The 21,658-nt window shown below is 41.4% G+C and overlaps 1 protein-coding gene across 1 annotated transcript in view; it reads left to right on the top strand.

Moving 5' to 3' along the window:
* The first annotated feature begins 451 nt into the window (after positions 1-451).
* Positions 452-21,658, top strand: part of LOC122556074 (D-beta-hydroxybutyrate dehydrogenase, mitochondrial-like) — a 38,567-nt gene continuing 17,360 nt past the window's right edge. The window contains exons 1-2 of the mRNA XM_043702504.1: positions 452-788; positions 17,025-17,135. Coding sequence (XP_043558439.1) covers positions 579-788; positions 17,025-17,135 — 321 coding nt within the window. The 5' untranslated portion in view covers positions 452-578. The remainder of the gene's footprint in view (positions 789-17,024; positions 17,136-21,658) is intronic.

The raw sequence follows: 21,658 nt of genomic DNA on the forward strand, positions 1-21,658 counted from the left end.
GCCTGTGGGATTTTGTTACGTGCAAATATTTTTCGTCCAGCTTTTCAAAAGTACTTCATAGAAGTAGTGAGCTTTTGAGATGTACCGACAGGAGGAGAAGCGCCATGGAAGTGGGAAGTCTTTCTTTCGAAGAATAATAAACCCAGAACTGTTTATTTCGGGTTGGCAAACGGCAAAGTTGAGGGTTGGATTTTTGTGATGGGTTGTGGGTGGATGGTGTTAAGATGTGGTCAGCCAAGCGGAATAAACTGGAGAAGCTCAGTGGCCTGCTCCTATTCCTCACTAAATCATCAAACTGTCATAAACTAGTTAGCCGAAGAGTTCAATCATGATGAACGATCGGAAAGCATTCCCTCGCCGTGTCAGTGGACTTGCGGTCTGTCACACTCCTGTTGGTGAGCAGATACAGTAACGTTTTCATAAGATTTTACACACGGAAGTGATCTCATTCTTCGTCCGGATTGAGTGGTTTGTACAGCGGAGTGGGAGGGGGAATGGATCCTGAGCTGCGGTAGGGACTCCGAGGACAGAGCAGTTAGGTTGTTGTGGAGCGGAGCCCAGCCCAGGGCGGCGGCGAGATGTCCAAGACCTATGTGCAGATGGCCTTCATGGTCCTGTTTTCATTCCTGTTGACCCTGGGCTTGGGCTTGTGGCTCCCCGAGGTTCTCAGTGCTTTTGTCCAACTGTTTGGTTTGAAGGAGGATATGGTGACTCACAGTATCGTGCTGATGTACCTGGTTTTTGTGTTGTACTTGGCTGTGCCCTCTCTACCGCGGGGCTCGGTGAAGGTAAACGCTTATCATTTGTTCAGTCACGTTAAATATGATTAAATGCTGCTAGGAATTTTGTCCCGGTGCAGGCGATTCGTTACTCTCTGGCATCCTGTGAAATTAGTCTCTTCATTCTTTACGTTTATGACCTTCCTGAAGTGACAGGAGGAAATAACCAATTGAAATGCCTACACGGTAACGCTAAGGATGAGTTACCCAGGAATAACCATTTTTCTTTAAACGGGGAATCAAATCTATTATAACTTCCTGAGTACCTGGCCTCGCTCTGCATGCTTATGTCACTTTCTCAAACTTTCTAACTCACTGCGACATGACAGCAAGGTTTTCTTTATCACTGTTACATTTCCTGGAAGTCTATTGATTACATTTCGTGTGAAGGACCAGTTGCAATCTGTGATCCCTTGCCCTTCTAGCTTTGTTTATTCTGCCATTCAATATCAGGAATACAAACAGGGAGGATGTTTTAAGCACGTAAACTGCCACTTTTAAGTGTTACTATCTCCACTGTTAGGTACATAGAGATATGCAGCATGGACACAGACCCTTGGTCCAATTTGTCCATGCTGACCAGATATCCCAAATAAATCTTGTCCCATTTGCCAGCATTTAGCCCATATCCCCTTTTGGATGGTATGGTGGCTCAGTGGTTAGCACTGCTGCCTCACAGCACCAGGGACCCGGGTTTGATTCCAGCCTTGAGCAACTGTGTGGAGTTTGCACATTCTCCCTGTGTCTGTGTGGGTATCCTCCAGGTGCTCCGGTTTCCTCCCACAGTCCAAAAGATGTGCAGGTTAGGTGAATTGGCTATGCTAAATTGCCGATAGTGTCCAAGGATGTGCAGGTTAGGTGCATCAGTCTGGGGTAAATATAGGGTGGGGGTATGGATTTAGGTGGGTTATTTTTCAGAGGGTTGTTGTGGTTCTATTTGCCGAGCTGGGAATTTGTGTTGCAGACATTTCGTCCCCTGTCTAGGTGACATCCTCAGTGCTTGGGAACCTCCTGTGAAGCGCTTCTGTGTTGTTTTCACCGGCATGTTTCCATGCTGATGGGATGCTAAACAAAATTCTAAACTGTTCCTATTCACATACTCATCCAAATTGCTTTTCAAATGTTGTAATTGTATCAGTCTCCAATACTTCCTCTGGAAGCTCATTCCATACATGCACCACCCTGTACAGCTGTATGGAAAAGTTGCCCCTCTCATTGATTTTAGATCTTTCCCCTCTCACCTTAAACCTATGCCCTCTAGTTTTGAACTTCCCCACCCTGAAGAAAATAGATTAGATTATAGATTAGATTAGATTACATTACAATGTGGAAACAGGCCCTTCGGCCCAACAAGTCCACACCGACCCGCCGAAGCGTAACCCACCCATACCCCTACATTTACCCCTTGGGCAATTTAGCATGGCCAATTCACCTGACCTGCACATCTTTGGATTGTGGGAGGAAACCGGAGCACCCGGAGGAAACCCACGCAGACACGGGGAGAACGTGCAAACTCCACACAGTCAGTCGCCTGAGGCGAGAATACTTTGTCTATTTATCCTATCCATGTTCTTCATGACTTTATAAAACTCTATAAGGTCACCCCTCAGCCTCTGACGCTCCAGGGAAAACAGCCCCAGTCTCTTCAGTCTCTCTCTAGGTTCAAACCCTCCAACCCTGGCAACACCCTTGTTAATATTTTCTGAACAGTTTCAAGTTTCACAACATCCTTCCTAGAGCAGGGAGACCAGAATTCCAAAAATTCATGACCTCCCAACTCCTATACTCAACGCATTGACCAATAAAGTCAAACATACCAAATGCCACCTTCACTGTCATAGCTACCAGCGAATCTACTTTCAAGGAACTATGAACCTGTACCCCAAGGTTTCTTTGTTTGGCAACACACCCCAGGACTTACTGTTAAATGTTAAGTCCTGCCTGATTTGCCTTTCCAAAATGCAGCACCTCACATTTACTTAATTTAAACTCCATCTGCCACTCCTCCGCCCATTTGCCCATCTGATCAAGATTCCATTGTACTCATAGGTAATCTTCTTCACTGTCCACTACACCTCCAATTTTGGTGTCATCTGCAAACATAGTAACTATACCTCCTATGTTCATATCCAAATCATTTATATATAAATGACAAAAGCAGAGGAGCAAACACTGATCCTTGTGGCACACCACTAATCACAGGCCTCCAGATGGAAAAGCAACCCTCCATCTCCACCCTCTGTCTTCTATCTTCGAGCCAGTTCTGTATCCAAATGGCTTCTCCCTGTATCCCATGTGATCTAACCTTGCTAACCAATCTACCATAAGGAACCAAATCAAATGCTTTGATCTCATCAGTCCCCTTCATTGCTTCTTCAAAAAACTCAGTTAAGTTAGTGAGACACACTTTCCCAAGCACAAAGCAATGTTGACTATCCGTAATCAGTCTTTGCCTTTCTAAATGTATGCAAATTCTATCCCTCAGGATTCCCTCCAACAACTTGCCCATCACTGATGTCAGGCTCACTCACATGTTGTTCTCTGGCTTTTCCTTACCACCTTACATAGTGGCACCACATTCGCCAACCTCCAGTCTTCTGGCACCTCACCTGTAGCTATTGATGATACAGGTATCTCAGCAAGGGGCCCAGCAGTCACTTGCCTAACTTTATACTCTTCTAGGGGTTGTCCTCCTTGGAACACAGCAGAATCCCTGCAGTCTATATCTGACATATACTTCCTTCTTATTCAACCAAAACCTCAATTTCTTCAGTCGTCCAGCATTCCCTACACCTATCAGCCTTGCCCTCCACCCATGGTAAAAAACAACATTTCTCACAGTGCCTTTCTCTTATGCTAGTCTAACGACTCTTCCATATAGAAACATATTGATGTTATAACATGGTCACATACCATTGTGTCTCATCAGTCTTATTGCTGTTTCTCCTCATACAATCATGGGGTTTCCAGCACTAAAAAAAGACCCTTCAGCCCGTTGAGTCTGTGCCAGTCAAAAGCAACCACCTAGCCATTCTAATTGCATTTTCCTAGCACTTTGCCCATAACTTTGATTGCCTTGACACCAAAAGTAAGCATCTAAATACTTCTGAAATGTTTTGACAGTTTTTGCCTCTACCATCTTTATAGTTCCAGATTCCCACCACCCTCTACGGTGTTGAAAATGTTTTTTTCTCATATATCCTCTGTAAACCTCCTTCCCCTTATTTTAAGTATATGCCTCCATGCCATTGATTCCCTCTACCAAGGGAAAAGTTCTTTTCTGTCTCTCCTAGCTATGCCCCTCATAAGTTTATGCATCTCAATCATGACACTCCTCATTCTGCTGTGTTCCAAGGAGGACAACCCCAGTGTATGCAATCTCTCCTCACGAAACTCACCAGTCCAGGCAACAACTGGTAAAGATCCTCTGGACTCTCTCCAGTGTTGTCACATCCTTTCTGTAATGTGAATTCCAGAACTGCGCACATTACTGCAGCTGTGGTCTCGTCAACATTTTATACAACATAATTTCTCTGTCCTTAAACTAATGGCAAGCATCTCATATGCTCTTTCAAATACTTTGTATCCTTGTCCTGCTACACAAAGGGACCAGTGGACATGCACACCAAGATCCCTGTAATCCTCAGTGCTTCTGAGGGACCAACTGCTCATCACATATTGCCTTGCTTTGTTTGTCCTGCTTGAGTTTCTCACCTCACATTTATCCAAATTGAATTTCATTCGCCACTGATCAGCCTGTCCGTATCCAGTAATCTAAGGCTATCCTCACTATTTACTGCCCCACCAGTGTTTCTATTAACTGCAAACTTATTGATCAACCCTCCAATACTCAAGTCTAAACCATTTATGTATACCGCAAACAGTAAGAGTCCCAACACTAATCCCTGTGGAACTCCATTGGACATAGGTTTCCAGTCACGTAAATATCCCTCAACTATCATCCTCTCCTTCCCGCCACTCAGTCATTTCTAAATTGAATTGGCCAAATTTCCTTGGATCCCAGGGGTTCTTAACTTTGCTGTCAGTCTCCCGTGCAGGGCCTTATCAAAAGTCCTGCTGAAGTCTAAGCAATCTGTGTCAAATGCAATGCTCTCTGCTATACACCTGGTCACCTCTTTGAAAAATTTAATCAAGGTGGTCAGATATGACCTCTCCTTAACAAAACCATGCTGACTGTTCTTGATTAATCCATGCCTCTCCAAGTGCAGATTAATTCTATCCTTTAGAATTGCTTCCAATTGTTTTCTCCATCACCAAGATTAGACTGACTGCCTGTAGTTTCCTAGCTTATTACTTCTTCCCTTCTTGAAGAACAGTATCCCATTGCCTGCCCTTCAGTCCTGTGACATGTCCCATGTGGCCAGAAGGGAATTGAGGATTATTGTTAATGACTTTGTTAATTCCTCTGTTGTCTCATACAACAGTCTGGGATAAGTATTTTTTCAAATTCATTCTTGGACATAGACATCGCTGACTGGCCAGCATTTATTACCCTTGAGAAGGTGGTGGTGAGCTGCCTTCTTGGACTGCTGCAGTCCACGTTCTGTAGATTGACCCACAAGGCCCTTTGGGAGAGAATTCCAGAATTTTAACACCGCAACAGTGAAGGAAACACAGTGTCTTTCTAAGTCAGGATGGTGAGTGACTTGGAGGAGAACTTGCAAGTTGTGGTGTTCCCATGTATCTGCTGCCCTTATCCATCCTGATGGTAGTGGTTGTGGGTTTGTAGGGTGCTGTCTAAGAATCTTCAATGAATTTCTGCAGTGTATCTTGTAGATGGTCACAGCAGTGTATACTGGACATCAGTGGTGGAAGGAGTGGAAATTGTAGATGTGACATCAGTCAAGCAGGCAGCTTTGTCCTGGATGGTGTCAAACATTCTGAGTATTGTTGGAGTGTACCCATCCAAGCAAGTGCAGAGTATTCCATCAGAATCCTGACTTGTGACTTGTTGATGGTGGACAGGCTTTGGGGAGTCATGAGGTGAATTACTTGCTGCCGTATTCCTAGCCTCTGACCTACTCTTGTAACCACAATGTTTATGTAACAAGTCCACTTGAGTTTCTGGTCAATTGTAACCCCAAGAATGCTGATACTGGGGAATTCAGTGATGTAACACAGTTGAATATCAAGGGGCAGTGAATAGGTTATCTCTTACTGGAGATGGTTATTTGGCCTGGATGTTACTTGCCACTTGTCAGCCCAAGCCTGGATATTGTCTAGATCTTGTTGCATTTGAAGATGGACTGCTACAGTATTGGAGGAGTTGTGAATGGAGTTGAAAATTGGTGAGCATCCCTACTTCTGATCTTATGGAGGGAAGGTAATTGATGAAGCAACTGAATGTGGTTGGGCCTAGGACACTACCCTGAAGAACAGTTGTAGAGATGTCCTGAAAGTAAGATGATTCATGTCCAATAACCATAGCCATCTTCTGATGTGTTAGGTATGACTCCAACTAGAGGAGAGTTTGCCCCTAATCCCCATTGATTCCAATTTTGCTAGGGATCCATGATACCACACTCAGTTGAATGCGGCCTTGATGTTACGGGCTGTCACTTTCACCTAACCTCTGGAATCCAGCTGTTTTGTCCATGTTTGAGCCAAGGCTGTAATGAGGTCAGGAGCTGAGTGGCCCTGTTGGGAACAATCCATAACAATATCAAACTTAATGGAGTTATGATTACAGTCTGCAAAATGGCTTACTGCTGATTCTTCAGTATTGGTAGGAACAATCCATAACAATATCGAATCTAATGGTGTTATGATCATGGTCTGCAAATTGGTTGACTGCTGATACTGCAATCACATGTCTAACTGCATTAACTAAAATTAAGTTCAGGACCACCCAATCTATTGTAGGCCCTTCTATGTTCTGGCTTAAAAATCTTTCCTAGATGCATTTTAAGAATTCTGCCCTTTCTAAACCTTCTTATACTGTAACTACACCAGGTAATATTGGGGAAGTTAAGCTGCAAACAACTAGTACATTCACTATATTTCCTCAATCTATCAAATCTGTTATCTTCTTTAGGCATTCTATGAATTTCTCTCGGGTTATGGCTTCTGATTCTTTTCAATATCATTCTCTCTTAATATCTGCTAATTTCATGCTAGTTAAGGATTCTAAAACATCCTGATTGTTATGCTGGCCTGTAATTGTTTCAATTAGCTTTGTCTGTCTTTTCAAAAATGGGTACTACTTGGGACTCTTTCCAAACTCAATACAGCTCTGAATTATAATTTCCAAGGCCCCTACAATTTCTTATTCAACTCCTTCAGGTTCCTGGGATATATTCCATTGGACCTTGGTCCCTCACTCTACATAACTTATTGAAAAGAAATTGCCATTTCACCGTCTCTATATAAGTAGTTTAGTTCTCAACTGCTCCAGAATTCACCTTTTTGATATTTCTGTCTTGCACGTTCTTCCATTTAATGAAGACCAGTTCAAAGTGACGTGACTTTGTTTCCACTAGAGTCAGCTATCTGAAACAGAAATGCCTATATTATCTACCGTTACATAAGAAACTGGATATGGATGTTGTGGTGTTGAAGAATCCACAGACCTCTATTACAAGTAGATGTGACATGCAAGCATTATATTCACAGGCACATTGGTTAACATGAAGCTGGAAAATTGTAACAGCAGTATGCTTTCATTACTGTGTCATGCCACAAGTGATTCTGGCAGAAGATAGCATATTTGACCTTTATAGCCTCTGGTTATATGCTATGATAGCATGAGCATGTCTCTTAAACATACTGACTCTGAGATCTAACATAATACAAACTAACTTATTCAACTATCCCATATTTTGGAATGCCATCATAAGTTGGCAATCTGCTGCTGCTGCCTGGGCTCTTATCTCACTTCGAATAGTTCTGTTTCTATTGATTTAGAAAAAAACTATTTTTAAAATGTGGGCATTGACCTAGTTATCTAGTTGCTCCTAGACAGTGATGGGATGTAGCTGTCTTGAAACACCGGTGGTAGTTTGGTATGATTTTGTAGCTTGTTAGTTCACTGAAGAGGATATGTAAGTCTCATATAGGGACATCACTGTATGGATAAAATAAGGCAAGATAGTTGGGTTCTTTCCTCAAAGAACATTTGTGAAATAGTTTGCTTTTTCAACAATCCGGCAGCTTTTACCAATGCCAGCTTTTTACTTTCAGATTTGTTTCAACTGTTTTCAAGTACAGGCAGCTCCTTGGTTGTGAATGTGTTTTGTTCTGGAGTCTGTTCAAAAGTTGGGTTGTGCACAAGTCTAAACACAATACAGAACAATGTGAAGTAGCTGTTTGTAAATTTGGAAATGTTCATATGTCAGAACTTTAAAATTATACAGCCGCATGGGAATGCGTTAATAAATTGGGGACCCCCTGTATTCAAACATGAAGAGATATTAAGGGAGAGAATATATCTGGAAACAATAAAAAAAAGGGAACGACACAGCTATCACCTTTTATGGTAAAAAATTATTAAAGACCTCAGGAGAATGCTCATTTAGCAACCTGTGATAACCTACAGGTGATAACCGAGAAGGAAGTTGCTGAAATGCTATACCACTATTTTTACATTTGTATTTCAAATAAAGAATGCAGAAACATTTCAAACAGGAAGAGACTACTAATGGTGAGAGAAGATTAGAAATGGCTAAAATCACATGGAAACATGTTAAGGAAGTTGCAGAAATGCAAGATAAACACTGTCAGGGCTCAGATAGTTTTCCGTAGAGAGATTTGAAGTTGTCTCCATAGTAATACTTCCTGAAGTCTCTGGACCTGCAGAAAATTCCAAGTAATTCCATGATCAGAAAAAGTGTTAAGAATGACTGTTAACATGCAGATTTTATGAAAAGATATAATTGCACAGGAATGTTAGAATTGTAATGACAGATGTCAAAAAATGACAATCACTATGGCTTTTGAAATGGCAATTCACGATCAATCCACTCACTGGATTTCTTTGAGGATGTTGGGACTGGGTGGATGGAGTGAGATAATTGATGTATATTGAGTTTCAGAAAGGAATTTAACACTGCCAACTACTGCAGAAGATTAGTGCTTGTAGAATGTATTGGAGTGTATCAGTCTGGATTATAAATTAGTTGGTTGCTTGTGATCCAGACTGGAGTACCTGTGTGGTGACTGATCACTGGTGGTGTGTTATCGAGGTTAGTGTTATGAATGTTAGTCATTTATATTTGTGGATAATTTGGAATTATGTCCCAAATATTTAAAATACAAGGCATCAAACTGGGCATAGTTGCAAATGATCATTACAAATTTAGAGCCAGCTAAATGTAACTAGAAAAACTAAAGGTACGGATTTTAACTTATGGTAGGATTGGTGCTTGTTGCAGACTGGTGGGTTATTGGGATGAGTGAACAGTTTCTATGCTGAGGCCTATAAGAGTTTAGCTTCAGGGTTTCATTTCCAATTGCAGTCTGGAATGCTGGTTCATGCAACAATCCAATCTTGCATATGTAACTAAAGTCCATGAACTAAAATCTCAGCACCTTCCTGACAAGATTGCAACTCCACTGTTGAATAAGGGTCTGAAAGAGTTAATGCTGACACATGCAATAAGCGCCACTCACCATGATGATGGATTGAGGGATTGCAAGGAAATAATCTTGAAGATGTTACAGAAAATCACCAGACCGTTTAAAATAACAATTCACAATTAATCGACTGACTGGATTCATTTGAAGATATTATGGAGTGAGATAGTTGATGTTGAATTCCTGATTTTGGAAACAAATTTAACACTGCCAACCACCAAAGAAGATTGGTGCCTATAGAATGTATAGTGGTTCATTAGCCTGAACTATAAATGGATTGGTTGCTTGTGATATATATTAGAGTAGCTGCGTGGTGACTATGGATTTGTGAGCAGAGCGGCTTAGGATCTGCTTCTCGGATGCTGCCTGAACTGCTGTGCTCTTCCAGCACCACTAATCCAGAATCTGGTTTCCAGCATCTGCAGTCATTGTTTTTACCAAGGTGTGAGAACTGACATTTGGTCTTCTCAAAGTTTTATAACATTGTCTATCATATCAGTGTAACTTGAAAATAGTGGCTAATATACAATAAACTATATTACAATAAACTCTTCTAGTTTGGCCTGGAAGTGATTTTCCTCTACCACGTTGGATGAAGCAATCTCTGTAGTTTTCTACACTTAAAGCACCCTTTCTCTTGATGCATTATAGTGAATTGGCATGCCCTTACAACATCTCTCTGAAGGACTCCATGCCTAGCAGCAGGCAGATGTGATAAATCAGGCAACAGGAGTTCACCAGCCTTTGGAAGTGGTCACTATCATGAGGCTTTTTCGTGTTGATAATGGATGGAGGGTGGATGGTGGTGGTTAAGGGTATAGGTGTGAACTAGAGTTGGCCCACTGAAACCCAGAGGGATGCTTCTGAGCCATCAGAAGCGAAAGAAAATTTTAAACAATGTTTAACCTCATTGAGCCTTTTCCCAGTCCTGTCGTGAAACTTAAAATCATGGTCTATATCTGTTATTGAAGAGCTGTTTAAGGGTATGAAACCTTGGAATGAGAGTTCATAATAAAAAAAAGTGAAATACTGCTGGAAAATTCAAACAAAATAGAAAACACTTTGCAGATATCCCAGCATCTTTGGAGAGACAAATACATTTAATACTTCATCAGAACATTAGTGCAGACTAATTTGAAACATCTGAAGAGTGTTGCAACATGAGAAAGATATTTGGCTCTGACCTCAAGAGTTCTGTATGATAGTTATAGAATCACAATTTGGGCATTTTGTACAGTATTCATCAAAATACTTTAGTTTGCTTCTAAAAGGACTTAACTTATGCAAGCAGGTGAAAAGCAGCTGCATTAAGTCCATTTACAGAAACTCAAGCGATAGCGAGATGTTAACAACACTGACACAGAAGTATTTAAGGTTAAGGATTTTGTAGAATGTTGATTTAGACAAGTTTGGCAGGCATGTTGACAGTTCAAATAAAGGTCAGAATTTCAAATGGTGAATAACAAAGAAAAGGGTAATTCATGCATAATGTATTTTGGATAAAAATGGTGTAAGCATGTGGAACAGGCTATTCATAGTGCTTAAATAAAACAACGAACTGTGGATGCTGGAAATCTGAAACAGAAAGTATAATTAATGTTTTGAGTCATTCTCACCGTGTCTGTGTTGGTTTCGTTGGGTGCTCTGGTTTCCTCCCATGATCCAGAGATGTGTAGGTTAGGTGAATTGGCCATGCTAAATTACCCATAGTGTTCAGGGATGTGTGGGTAGGGTACAGTAATCAGAGGTACAAGTAGAGTAACAGGGTGGGGAAATGGGTTTGGGTGGGATATTCTTCGGAAGGTCGGTGTGGACTTGTTCGGCCAAAGGACCTGTTTCCACACTGTAGGGATTCTGTGATTCCAGTGAGTCTTCGTCAAAGTTCTGCTTTCTCACCACAGATGCTGCCAGACCTGTTGAGTGTCTCCAGCAATTTCTGTTTCTGTATTAGTAATGCTTTCTGTTTTTATTTGATATATAAAGCATTATAATCATTTGCTTTGGATTTAGTCTGTACTACATTTTCTCCTTTTAAAGTTTCAAAGGTGAACGAACAAGAAAATTGAAAATGTCCAAATTGGCACATGGCAAGTTCCTAGTAGTGGATGGGACTACCAGGTACAAAGTAATCTCAGTTTAAAACCCACTTAGTCTTGTAAATCAGGTTTGAAGGCCCAAGTCGACTTTCAAATGAAATAAGTGGATATATCCTCCTTTGGGAGTTCTGCTTTCATTTACGCATTGTGTCAGCACTCTGGATTCAAGGCATACAATCTGTAAGTGTAGGGCCAAGGCAAAATGCAACTGCACTAGCAGTACAGTTGCAGTGTGATAGCCCTAAGGGATATGCATTAATGTAGCCTGGTCAGAGGAGATGAACAGGTTAGATTAGATGTTTCCATACTACTTCCCACTGTACTTTTGAGGCTTAAATTACATGAGCCCCTTGTAAGAACTTGGGGGAGTAGGGAATAGGACTCATATGAGCAGGGTAGAGTGGCAGAGCTATGTGATGGTCTTGGTGCCTCTGAACTCATGACCAAAACATTTCAGCTTGCCATTACTTTGGGAAACCCTGGATTAGATAATGTGTCTGCCGGTTGCTCCTATGGACTGAATCGTATGTTTTTTAGGCAAACTGCAAGTTGTGTTTCTGGGGGGATTCTTGTTGTGAGGCCTGGCTAGATGTCTTGCCACAACCTACTGCCTTTAATTACTTACTCTGCACCTCATGTCTAACTCTTACCACATCAACATGCTGTGCCTGGAACAACTCTCCACTCACTGGATATCTACCAAAAGCCTGGCAATCCTTGTGCCCATGTGATATTTAAAAGCCTGTCCTGCACCTGGGCAAGCACTGTTGGTCTGGAGCTGCCCTGACAATTGCCCTGGATATGGCAGTATCCCACTTTGCTGCCATGGACCTGGGTATCCAGCTGGATGAGGTGATGTAAATGTGGGACTACCTCTTTCCCCCTAGGGTCACCAGTGACTGCCATGACACCAGAGCAGCATGGTTACAGTGCTGAGATAGAGTCATAGAGAAGGAATGCCCAACACTGTGGATGGTCAATGGCCTTCTTCATTCTGCCACAGTAAGTGCCACCCTCTTCTTTCCAATACTTCAAACTAAAGCTATCTTTGCCACTGGAGCCACCTCCCACCAAAGCACATGCTCTCCCACACCAATCCCCAACACTATGAACCCCACATGCCCTCTGCACTGCCTACTCACTCACTTGGGAAACCCCACTCCTACCTGCAACAATGTACCAAAGTATATTTGTTCCACCCTCGTCCTTATTTCTTATATTCTTCATTCTTATATTATTCGTTCTGTGTTTTGGAAAAGCACATCAGAGCAGGACTTAGACACTTAATGGTAAGGTCCTGGGGAGTGTTGCTGAACAAAGAGACCTTGGAAGTAGAGTCGCAGGTAGATTGGACGGTGAAGAAAGCGTTTGGTATGCTTTCTTTTATTGGTCAGAGCATTGAGTTTAAGAGTTGGGAGGTCATGCTGCAGCTGTACAGGACATTGGTTAGGCCACTTTTGGAATATTGCATGCAATTTTGGTCTCCTTCCTATCAGAAAGATGTTGTGAAACTTGAAAGGGTTCAGAAAAGATTTACAAGGATGTTGCCAGGATTGGTGGATTTGAACTATAGGGAGAGGCTGAATAGGCTGGGGCTGTTTTCCCTGGAGCGTCAGAGGCTAAAGGGTGACCTTATAGAGGTTTACAAAATCATGAGGGGCTTGGAAGGGATAAATAGGCAAGGTCTTTTTCCTAGGGTGGAGGAGTCCAGAACTAGAGGGCATAGGTTTAGGGTGAGAGGGAAAAGATATAAAAGGGACCTAAGGGGCAACTTTTTCACGCAGAGGGTGGTGCATGTTATGGAATGAGCTGCCAGAGGAAGTGGTGGAGGCTGGTACAGTTGCGAAATTTAAAAGGCATCTGGATGGGTATATGAATAGGAAGGGTTTGGAGGGATATGGGCCAAGTGCTGGGAAATGGGACTAGATTAGGTTAGGATAACTGGTCGGCATGGACGAGTTGGACCACAGGGTCTGTTTCCATGCTGTACATCTCTATGACTCTATAAGGCATGTTGGCATTGTTGTCTAGGCCAGCATTTATTGTCCATCCCCAATTGCCCATAGGGCTGTTAAGAATCAACCACATTAGTGGGTCTGGAGTCACATGTAGGCAGACCAGGTAAAGATGGCAATTTCCTTCCATAAAGGGCATGAGTGAACCAGATGGGTTTTTCTGACAATCGACAATTGTTTCATGGTTACCATTGGACCCTTCACTCTGGATTTTTAATACCTGCCTCTCTCTCATACCAGGAGGAAAAAGGTCCACACTAAGGCAGATACTGTGAGGACAGGTGGTTGGTTGCCGGACATTTGGTTTCTCACCACTTTGAGGTGAGGATCTTGATTCTGACTGCTTCAAGTAGCTGGCTGACCATGTCCAAGCCCATTGACTGGTATTGTAAGCTGTCCTTGATTTACTGTGCTGGGACTCCTTAAATGAAGGCTGTCTCCCTTGACTTGACTGGTCACTGTTGATAATCATGATAAACCTCCTGTCTTTGTACCTGTGCTAGGTGACGAGGTATGACTGAATTAATAGGAGTCTGCTAGCTCTGGTCGAGGGGGAAAAAATTCAAAAACATGCAATGCAAAGGGATGCATCCAGATAGCGTTCACTCACTCTGAACCTATGAGAGCCAGTGAAGGGCCAAGAGTTGGAGCCTGAAGTAATCTGTGAACTGGGGACAGCCCCTGAGTGTACAGTATATTGCAGCAACATGAGAGTGATAGTTGCCAGTGCAGAATGGAATTGTAGAAATGTGCCGAAAGGAAATCAGAGATGTGCCATGAGGGCTCTTTGAAGCTGGCTCATGTTGGATGCCAGTGTCAGTGTAGGTGGGAGGTGTGTGGGCTGTGTGCTGTGAGATAGCACATGGAATAGTACAGCACAGGAACACACCCTTCATCACGCAATGTTGTGACAATAAGTTAAACTAATCCCTTCTGCCTGCCCTTGGTCCATATCCCTCCATTCCCTGCATATTCATGTACTTATCTAAAAGTCCCATAAATGTTCCTGTTGTATCTGTCTCCATTACTACTCCTGGCAGCACATTACAGACGTCTACCACACTGTGCAAAACAATTTGCCCCTCACATCTCTTTCGAATTTTTCCCCTGTCACTTTAAATACATTCCCCCTAGTATTAGACATTTCAAATCTGGGAAAGATTCTGACCATCAACCGTATATAGGCAAAAGTGAGGACTGCAGATTAGATTAGATTAAATTAGTTACAGTGTGGAAACAGGCCCTTCGGCCAAACAAGTCCACACCTGCTGGATATCTGAGTCTAGATTAGAATGGTGCTGGAAAAGCACAGCAGGTCAGGCAACATCCGTGGAGCAAGAAAATAGACGTTTTGGGCAAAATCCTGAAATGTCGATTTTCCTGGCTTCATTCCTGATGAAGGGCTTTTGCCCGAAACGTTGATTTTCCTGCTCCTTGGATGCTGCTTGACCTGCTGTGCTTTTCCAGCACCACTCTAATCTAGACTCATCAACCCTATATGTCGTAATTTTATAGACTTCTATCAAATCTTCCTTCAGCTTCTGCCACTCCATGGGAAACAACCTGAGTTTTTCTAGCCTCTCCTTATAGCTCATACCCTCTTATCCAGGCAGCGTTCTGGTAAGTCTCTTCTGCATCCTCTTCAAAGCCTTCATATCCTTCCTGTAATGTGGTGACCAGAATTGAATGCAGTACTCTAAGTGCGGCCTAATCAAAGTCTTGTAAAGTTGCAACATGACATCCTGACTCTTGTACCCAGTTTCCCAAGCAATAAAGTCAAGCATGCCATATGCATTCTTTACCACCCTATCTATTTGAGTGCCACTTTCAGGGAGCTGTGGACTTGAACTCCAAGATCCCTCTATACATCAAGTAGATGTCCCTCTGTAGATATTGTACCCAGTGCACAACATGGAGGCCCTTTGGAGCAAGTGGTGATCTGAAGTAATTGAAGCTGAGCTGCAGACCTACTCTAATTTCTACGTCAAGTGTTCTCAATGTCTTGTTTGTTTGGTGAGTTTTGTAAAATGGAAAGCTGAATACTAATGAGGGAATGTGTGCCATTAATATGGTGTAACAAGCCGTAATCACCCATAATTGGCACCTTGCTGCTGCCTAGTGATAAACTTGCATTGCTGCTCAGCAAAAGCTTAAAAGATGGAGCAAGATGCTTGTGACTTTGAGATAGTCTTCATCAGACAAATCTCACCATGATCATGTTGCTCAGACACCTCTAAGATTCCTCGCTACGTTATATACTTCTGAAACAAAATTCTTGATGCAAATGAGAAAAACTAGGGTTTGTATCACCAAGTACTAATTATTCCCTTTAATAATGGTTAAACCCACTCTTATATTAATCACTTGACCATGTAACAAAATATATTTAATCTTTTATATTTCATTGCCTTCAAATAAGTTTTGTGTTGTGTACATAACTTACATTACTTTTAATATTGTGGCTCTCTTTTAGTCAAAATGTATGGGCAGATTGAGTTGTTGAGGCAGCTCTTAATAAAATTGCTGTTTAACAGAGCAATTTTAACGTAATTTTCCAATATTGGTTAGAGTATTGAGTACAGGAGTTGAGAGGTCATGTTGTGACAGTACAGGACATTGGTTAGGCCACTGTTGGAATATTGCATGCAATTCTGGTCTCCTTCCTATGGGAAAGATGTTGTGAAACTTGAAAGGGTTCAGAAAAGATGCACAAGGATGTTGCCAGGGTTGGAGGATTTGAGCTATAGGAAGAGGCTGAACAAGCTGGGGCTGTTTTCCCTAGAGCGTCGGAGGCTGAGGGGTGACCCTATAGAGGTTTACAAAATTATGAGGGACATGGATAGAGTAAACAGGCAAAGTCTTTTCCCTGGGGTCGGGGAGTCCATAACTAAAGGGCAAAGGGTTTGGAGGGATATGGGCTGGGTGCTGGCAGGTGGGACTAGATTGGGTTGGGATATGTGGTCAGCATGGACGGGTTGGACCGAAGGGTCTGCTTCCATGCTGTACATCTCTATGACTCTATAACAAACTTGAAAATTTGTAATTAATATCATTGTTAAGCTGGGATATCTCCCTGTAAAGCACTATTTTAAATATCTTGGGACTATTTAACACAGGTTCTTGGTGTTCAAGCAGAAAATAATTTATTAAGCAGTAAGTACTGAATTTGCAAGGTCTTGCAGGATTTTTCTGAACTAAGTCACTTCCTGTAATTATTTTAGGATTATTTACTCAGGACTTGCACATGAAGACTGATCCCCTATTTTGATATGCAACAAGTCTGTGTAATGAGTCTAATGCTTTGAAAATCATGATCAAAATCTTCATTCTAATGCCATTTGCCAGTATTCAGCTAGTAAATATAATGCATTTAATTATGTAACAGTAGTTTACTCGGTTTAAATTGTTTGGTAGCTCAAGGAGGATCAGAGTATTTATTTTTTATAGTAATATTTCATAGCTAATTTTGTTGGAGGGTGAGGTGTGTTCCTAAATTCATGTAAAATTAACACATTTACGTTATTGGTGATCCTTGTTTCTAGATTAAGGACAAAGCCGTCTTGATCACAGGATGTGATAAAGGAATTGGGTTTGCTCTGGCCAAGCATCTACACAGCAAAGGCTTTACGGTCTTTGCCTGTTGCCTCTTAAAGGTGAGTCTGTGACGTGTTCTATTTGTTCTGCTTGGCCTTTGGAGTGAAGAAATTCAAAAGCATCTTGTTTTCTAATTTGGCCAATTACATTTTTGATGACAAAAGTTGTGGGAGATGGAAACGTTGGAGCAACACTGTTGGTTTGGACGTGATTTAGAAAGCTTTGCTTGAGAAGCAGAAATTTTTGGAAACTCTAAGCAGTTTTTGGAACATCTGAAGAGAAAAACAGAGTTAATGTTTAAGGGCATTGACCTGCATTCGAAAGTTTGAGTGTTTGAGTAGCACTTGGCAATGACACTTAAATGGAAATACTTTTATCAATAAATATAACTTGACAATATTGCCATGCTAAGAATCCTTTTTTTTTTAAGTTTGGATTTAATTTTTTTACCTCTCATTCCAGACGTAAAGAAACTCTATTCTAAGCTATTTTCATACTCAATTTCTTCCTTAGATTTTCTGTTTCTTTAAACAGACATGGTGCAGGGTTACCATGCTGTCATCAGCACGCATAGGTAAATTGGCCCCACATGTAACTTTTTCCAGTTTTCAATGTACGTACAAATGAAGAAAACAGTAGAACCCATAACCCTAGTGTCAAAAATACTGTGAAGGTAAGATGCAGATATCTTGGTTTCCATTAGTTTATATATTTTTTTAAAACACAATCAAAAATACAGCAATAAAATAACTACTGTCTCAAAATTTCACAGCATCCCAGAACCCGTATAGGTTGAAAATCAGAACAGTGCAAGTCTGATGTGAATGTTTAAATGCATACTTTTTGAAACATTTTTGCCTTTTGCCTTTTTTTGGGAGCTGGAGTTGCATTTTAAATCTCTCCACTTCTGTCATGCAAACACAGAATTACTTACTGTGAACTCACTTTGAACTTGATTAAACTTTGGCATTGCCACCCTAACTTGAGTAAGAACAACAAATTATGTTCCTGTCTGACTGTGGTACGTCCTAGCTCATTCTGAGTCATGCTTGTGATTCATCTCCTGATGTTGAATTCACTCTCTTCATTCTTCCATCTCCGCACTTTAACTACATAGAGTTTCGATGATGTGTTTCATAATCTGTTTGGCCTCTACACAGTCAAACACTTAGGATGCATGCTAAAACCATTTTTATTTTCCATTCCTCTTCTTTTTGAAAATATAATAAAAAGCCGAGTGCTTTGCAGTTCAAGCTAATAAAGTACATGCCATCCAATGTGCACCTAGAAAACAAAATGTCAGTATTTCAGCCATTTTACCAGAGTTGAAAAGCTGTAGAGATCTCTTATAGAGGGCAAAGTGAAGAGGCAAAAAAAGTCAAATTGGATATGGTTGGGTGGTGTTGTTGCAGATGAGGTACAATAGCCATGTGAGGATGGTGCAAGACAGATAAGCATGGCATACCATGTCAGCTGATTTCCTGGCAGGAGTAGTGGCAAATTGCATGCAACGCTGTCAGGACCATAACAATATGTATATGGGATACAGTAGCAAAGTAATTATGTTGTCAAACTAATAATCCAAAGACTACTTTATCTGGAGACATGAGTTCAAATCCCTCCATTGGAGCTTGGGAACTTAAATTCAGTTACAGAGTTATAGGGATGTACAACATGGAAACAGACCCTTTAGTCCAGTTTGTCCATGCCGACCAGATAGCCTAACCTAATGCAGCACTAAGCCCATATCCCTCTAAACCCTTCCTATTCATACACCCATTCAGCTGCCTTTTAAATGCTATAATTGTACCAGCCTCCACCACTTCCTCTGGCAGCTCATTCCATACATGCACCACTCTCTGCGTGAAAAAGTTGCCCCTTAGGTCCCTTTTATATCTTTCCCCTCTCACCCTGAACCTGTGCCCTTAGTTCTGGACTCCCTAACCCCAGGGAAGAGATCTTGTCTGTTTATCCTATCCATGCCCCTCATGATTTTATAAGCCTCTGTAAGGTCACCCCTCAGCCTCCAATGCTCCAGGGAAAAGAGCCCCAGCCTATACAGCCTCTCCCTACAGCTCAAATCCTCCAACTCTGGCAACATCCTTGTAAATATTTTCTGAACCCTTTCAAGTTTTACAACATCATTCCGATAGGAAGAAGACCAGAACCGTACACAATATTCCAAAAGTGGCCTAACCAACCTCCTGTTAGTAAGAGTATTGGTAACCATGAAATTACCAAATTTTCATTGAAAACCATCTGGTTCACTAAAGCGAAATCAATCTGCTGTCCTTAACCAATCTGTTCTTAAGATACTCCCAGACTTTCTGAAACGGTCCAGCCTGACAAAAACTCTTCAGTGGTTCATGAAGGATGTCCAGCTCCTCCTGGCATTTAGGGATGGCCAGCAATTGCTAACTTTGATGCAAACAACCTGTCAACAAATAAAAATAAAACGTGTATTGTAATTGTGATATGAATTAAATGATAAAATGCTGCAAGTAAACTAAAATTTGCAAAGTTCCAGTTCAATTCCCGCCTCAGGCTTCTATCTGTGTGGAGTTTGCACATTCTCCCCGTGTCTGCATAGGTTTCCTCCAGGTGTTCTGGTTTCCTCCCACAGTCCAAAAATGTGCAGGTTAGGTGAATTAGCCATGCTAAATTGCCCGTAGTGTTAGGTGGTGGGGTAAATGTAGGGGAATGGGTTTGGGTGGGTTGCGCTTTGACGGGTCGGTGTGGACTTGTTGGGCCGAAGGGCATGTTTCCACACTGAAAGTAATCAAATCTAATCTAATCTAATCTAATCACTAAACAAACTTTATGATTCAAATCACTAAAGTATTGAATGTGCATTCTTATTAATGCCATTAAGTTCAAAACTGTAGCACATTTTTCATATCATTTGTGTGCTGTTTGTCTGGAGAAAGAAAAATCAGTCATTGTGTTTATCAGACCAGATTTGTAAATTATTTAAGCTGCCTTGTTAAAATATCTAGATAGATAAGATAAAAGTCCCTACACGAAATCCAGTGGCTTATTTCATGGCAAGTATTACTTATGAGCCATGTTTTATATTAGTGCTCAATATGACCCGTGTCGAAGATTGTGTGGTGCTGGAAAAGCACAGCCGGTCAGGCATCATCCGAGGAGCAGGAGAGTCGAGGTTTTGGGCATAAGCCCTTCATGAAGCTCTTCAGCCACGTCCTGAAGCAGACTCGCTACCACAGTCATATCTCCTTTTAAATTTTCAGCACCACACTCTTTGACTCTCATCTCCAGCATCTGCAGTCCTTACTTTGTCCTAGTTGATTATAACCTTACTCTTCTTCCAAGGATACCAACCTTGAAGAAGTTCTCCTCCTTCCTCTACAAGGAACTCAGTGAGTCTCTCTCTCTCGCTGCACCCCTCAGGTCATCTCCTCTGTCCTGAAGCTCTTCAGCCATGTCCTAAAGCAGACCTGCTACCACAGTCACATCTCCTTTTCAATTTCCAGCATCACACTCTTCGACTCTCATCTCCAGCATCTGCAGTTCCTCACTTTCTCCTCCTCCACATGATCTGTACCTTATTTGGACTAATTTGTGTACTTTCCTGTGAAGTCAATGGAAAATATAATCGGGCTATGTGTAAAGTTGGTGGTCAATCTGACTGTGATAATTTTCAATCGACGGGGGGGGGGGGGGAGACAATTATCAGAACTGCTGTTTATTTTTAGCATTTATTTATTGCTGGCCTTATCAAAGTGACCAGTCTCTATTAATTAGGCTTAAGCAGGTTCAGAAATGACATGAGGAAAGCATCAGTGGTAAAGAGCTCTGACTGTGATAATTTTCAATCGACGGGGGGGGGGGAGAGAGACAATTATCAGAACTGCTGTTTATTTTCAGCATTTATTTATTGCTGGCCTTGAAGTTTACTCCGAGCAATGCTTTTTTCCTATTTCGTGTCTTAAGCATGTGTCCATAAATTTGAAATTTGGTCGATTTAGTAATAAAAAGACACTACTGGGAATGAGCATAGGAACAAGGGAATTCTGAGATTTTTAAAAAAACAACCAAGATCCGTTTAGTTCACTTTCTGATAGTTTACGTTATAACAAAATAGAGTTGTTGGCAAATCAAAGTGACCAGTCTCTATTAATTAGGCTTAAGCAGGTTCAGAAATGACATGAGGAAAGCATCAGTGGTAAAGAGCTTCGGGAACCGTGGGTCCAAAGTTATCTTTTACCTCCCAAGCATTCAATAGTTACCATATTAAATTCCTCAAATTCTGTTTCTCAAAATGGAGCTTGCTGCATCTTCTAGTGATAATATTTTTATTACTTATTTATACAAGGGCAGGAATGGGAAATATAATGACACCATAGTGCCAAGAGTGCACATTTATTTTTAAAACATTTACATGAAGAATGAAATTTGTCGGAACAGAATGGCTATTTATTGTCATTATTTATTATTTCTCATATATTTATTTTGAGATTTCCACAGTAAAATTATTTTAATGGAGATTTGATTGTACTTCAGAGGCTCCATAAGGCTTTGGTCAGACTACACTTAGAGTATTGTGTGCAGTTTGGCCCCA

The sequence above is a fragment of the Chiloscyllium plagiosum genome, chromosome 13 (genome assembly GCF_004010195.1).
Source record: "Chiloscyllium plagiosum isolate BGI_BamShark_2017 chromosome 13, ASM401019v2, whole genome shotgun sequence".
In the NCBI taxonomy this organism is placed as follows: Eukaryota; Metazoa; Chordata; class Chondrichthyes; order Orectolobiformes; family Hemiscylliidae; genus Chiloscyllium; species Chiloscyllium plagiosum.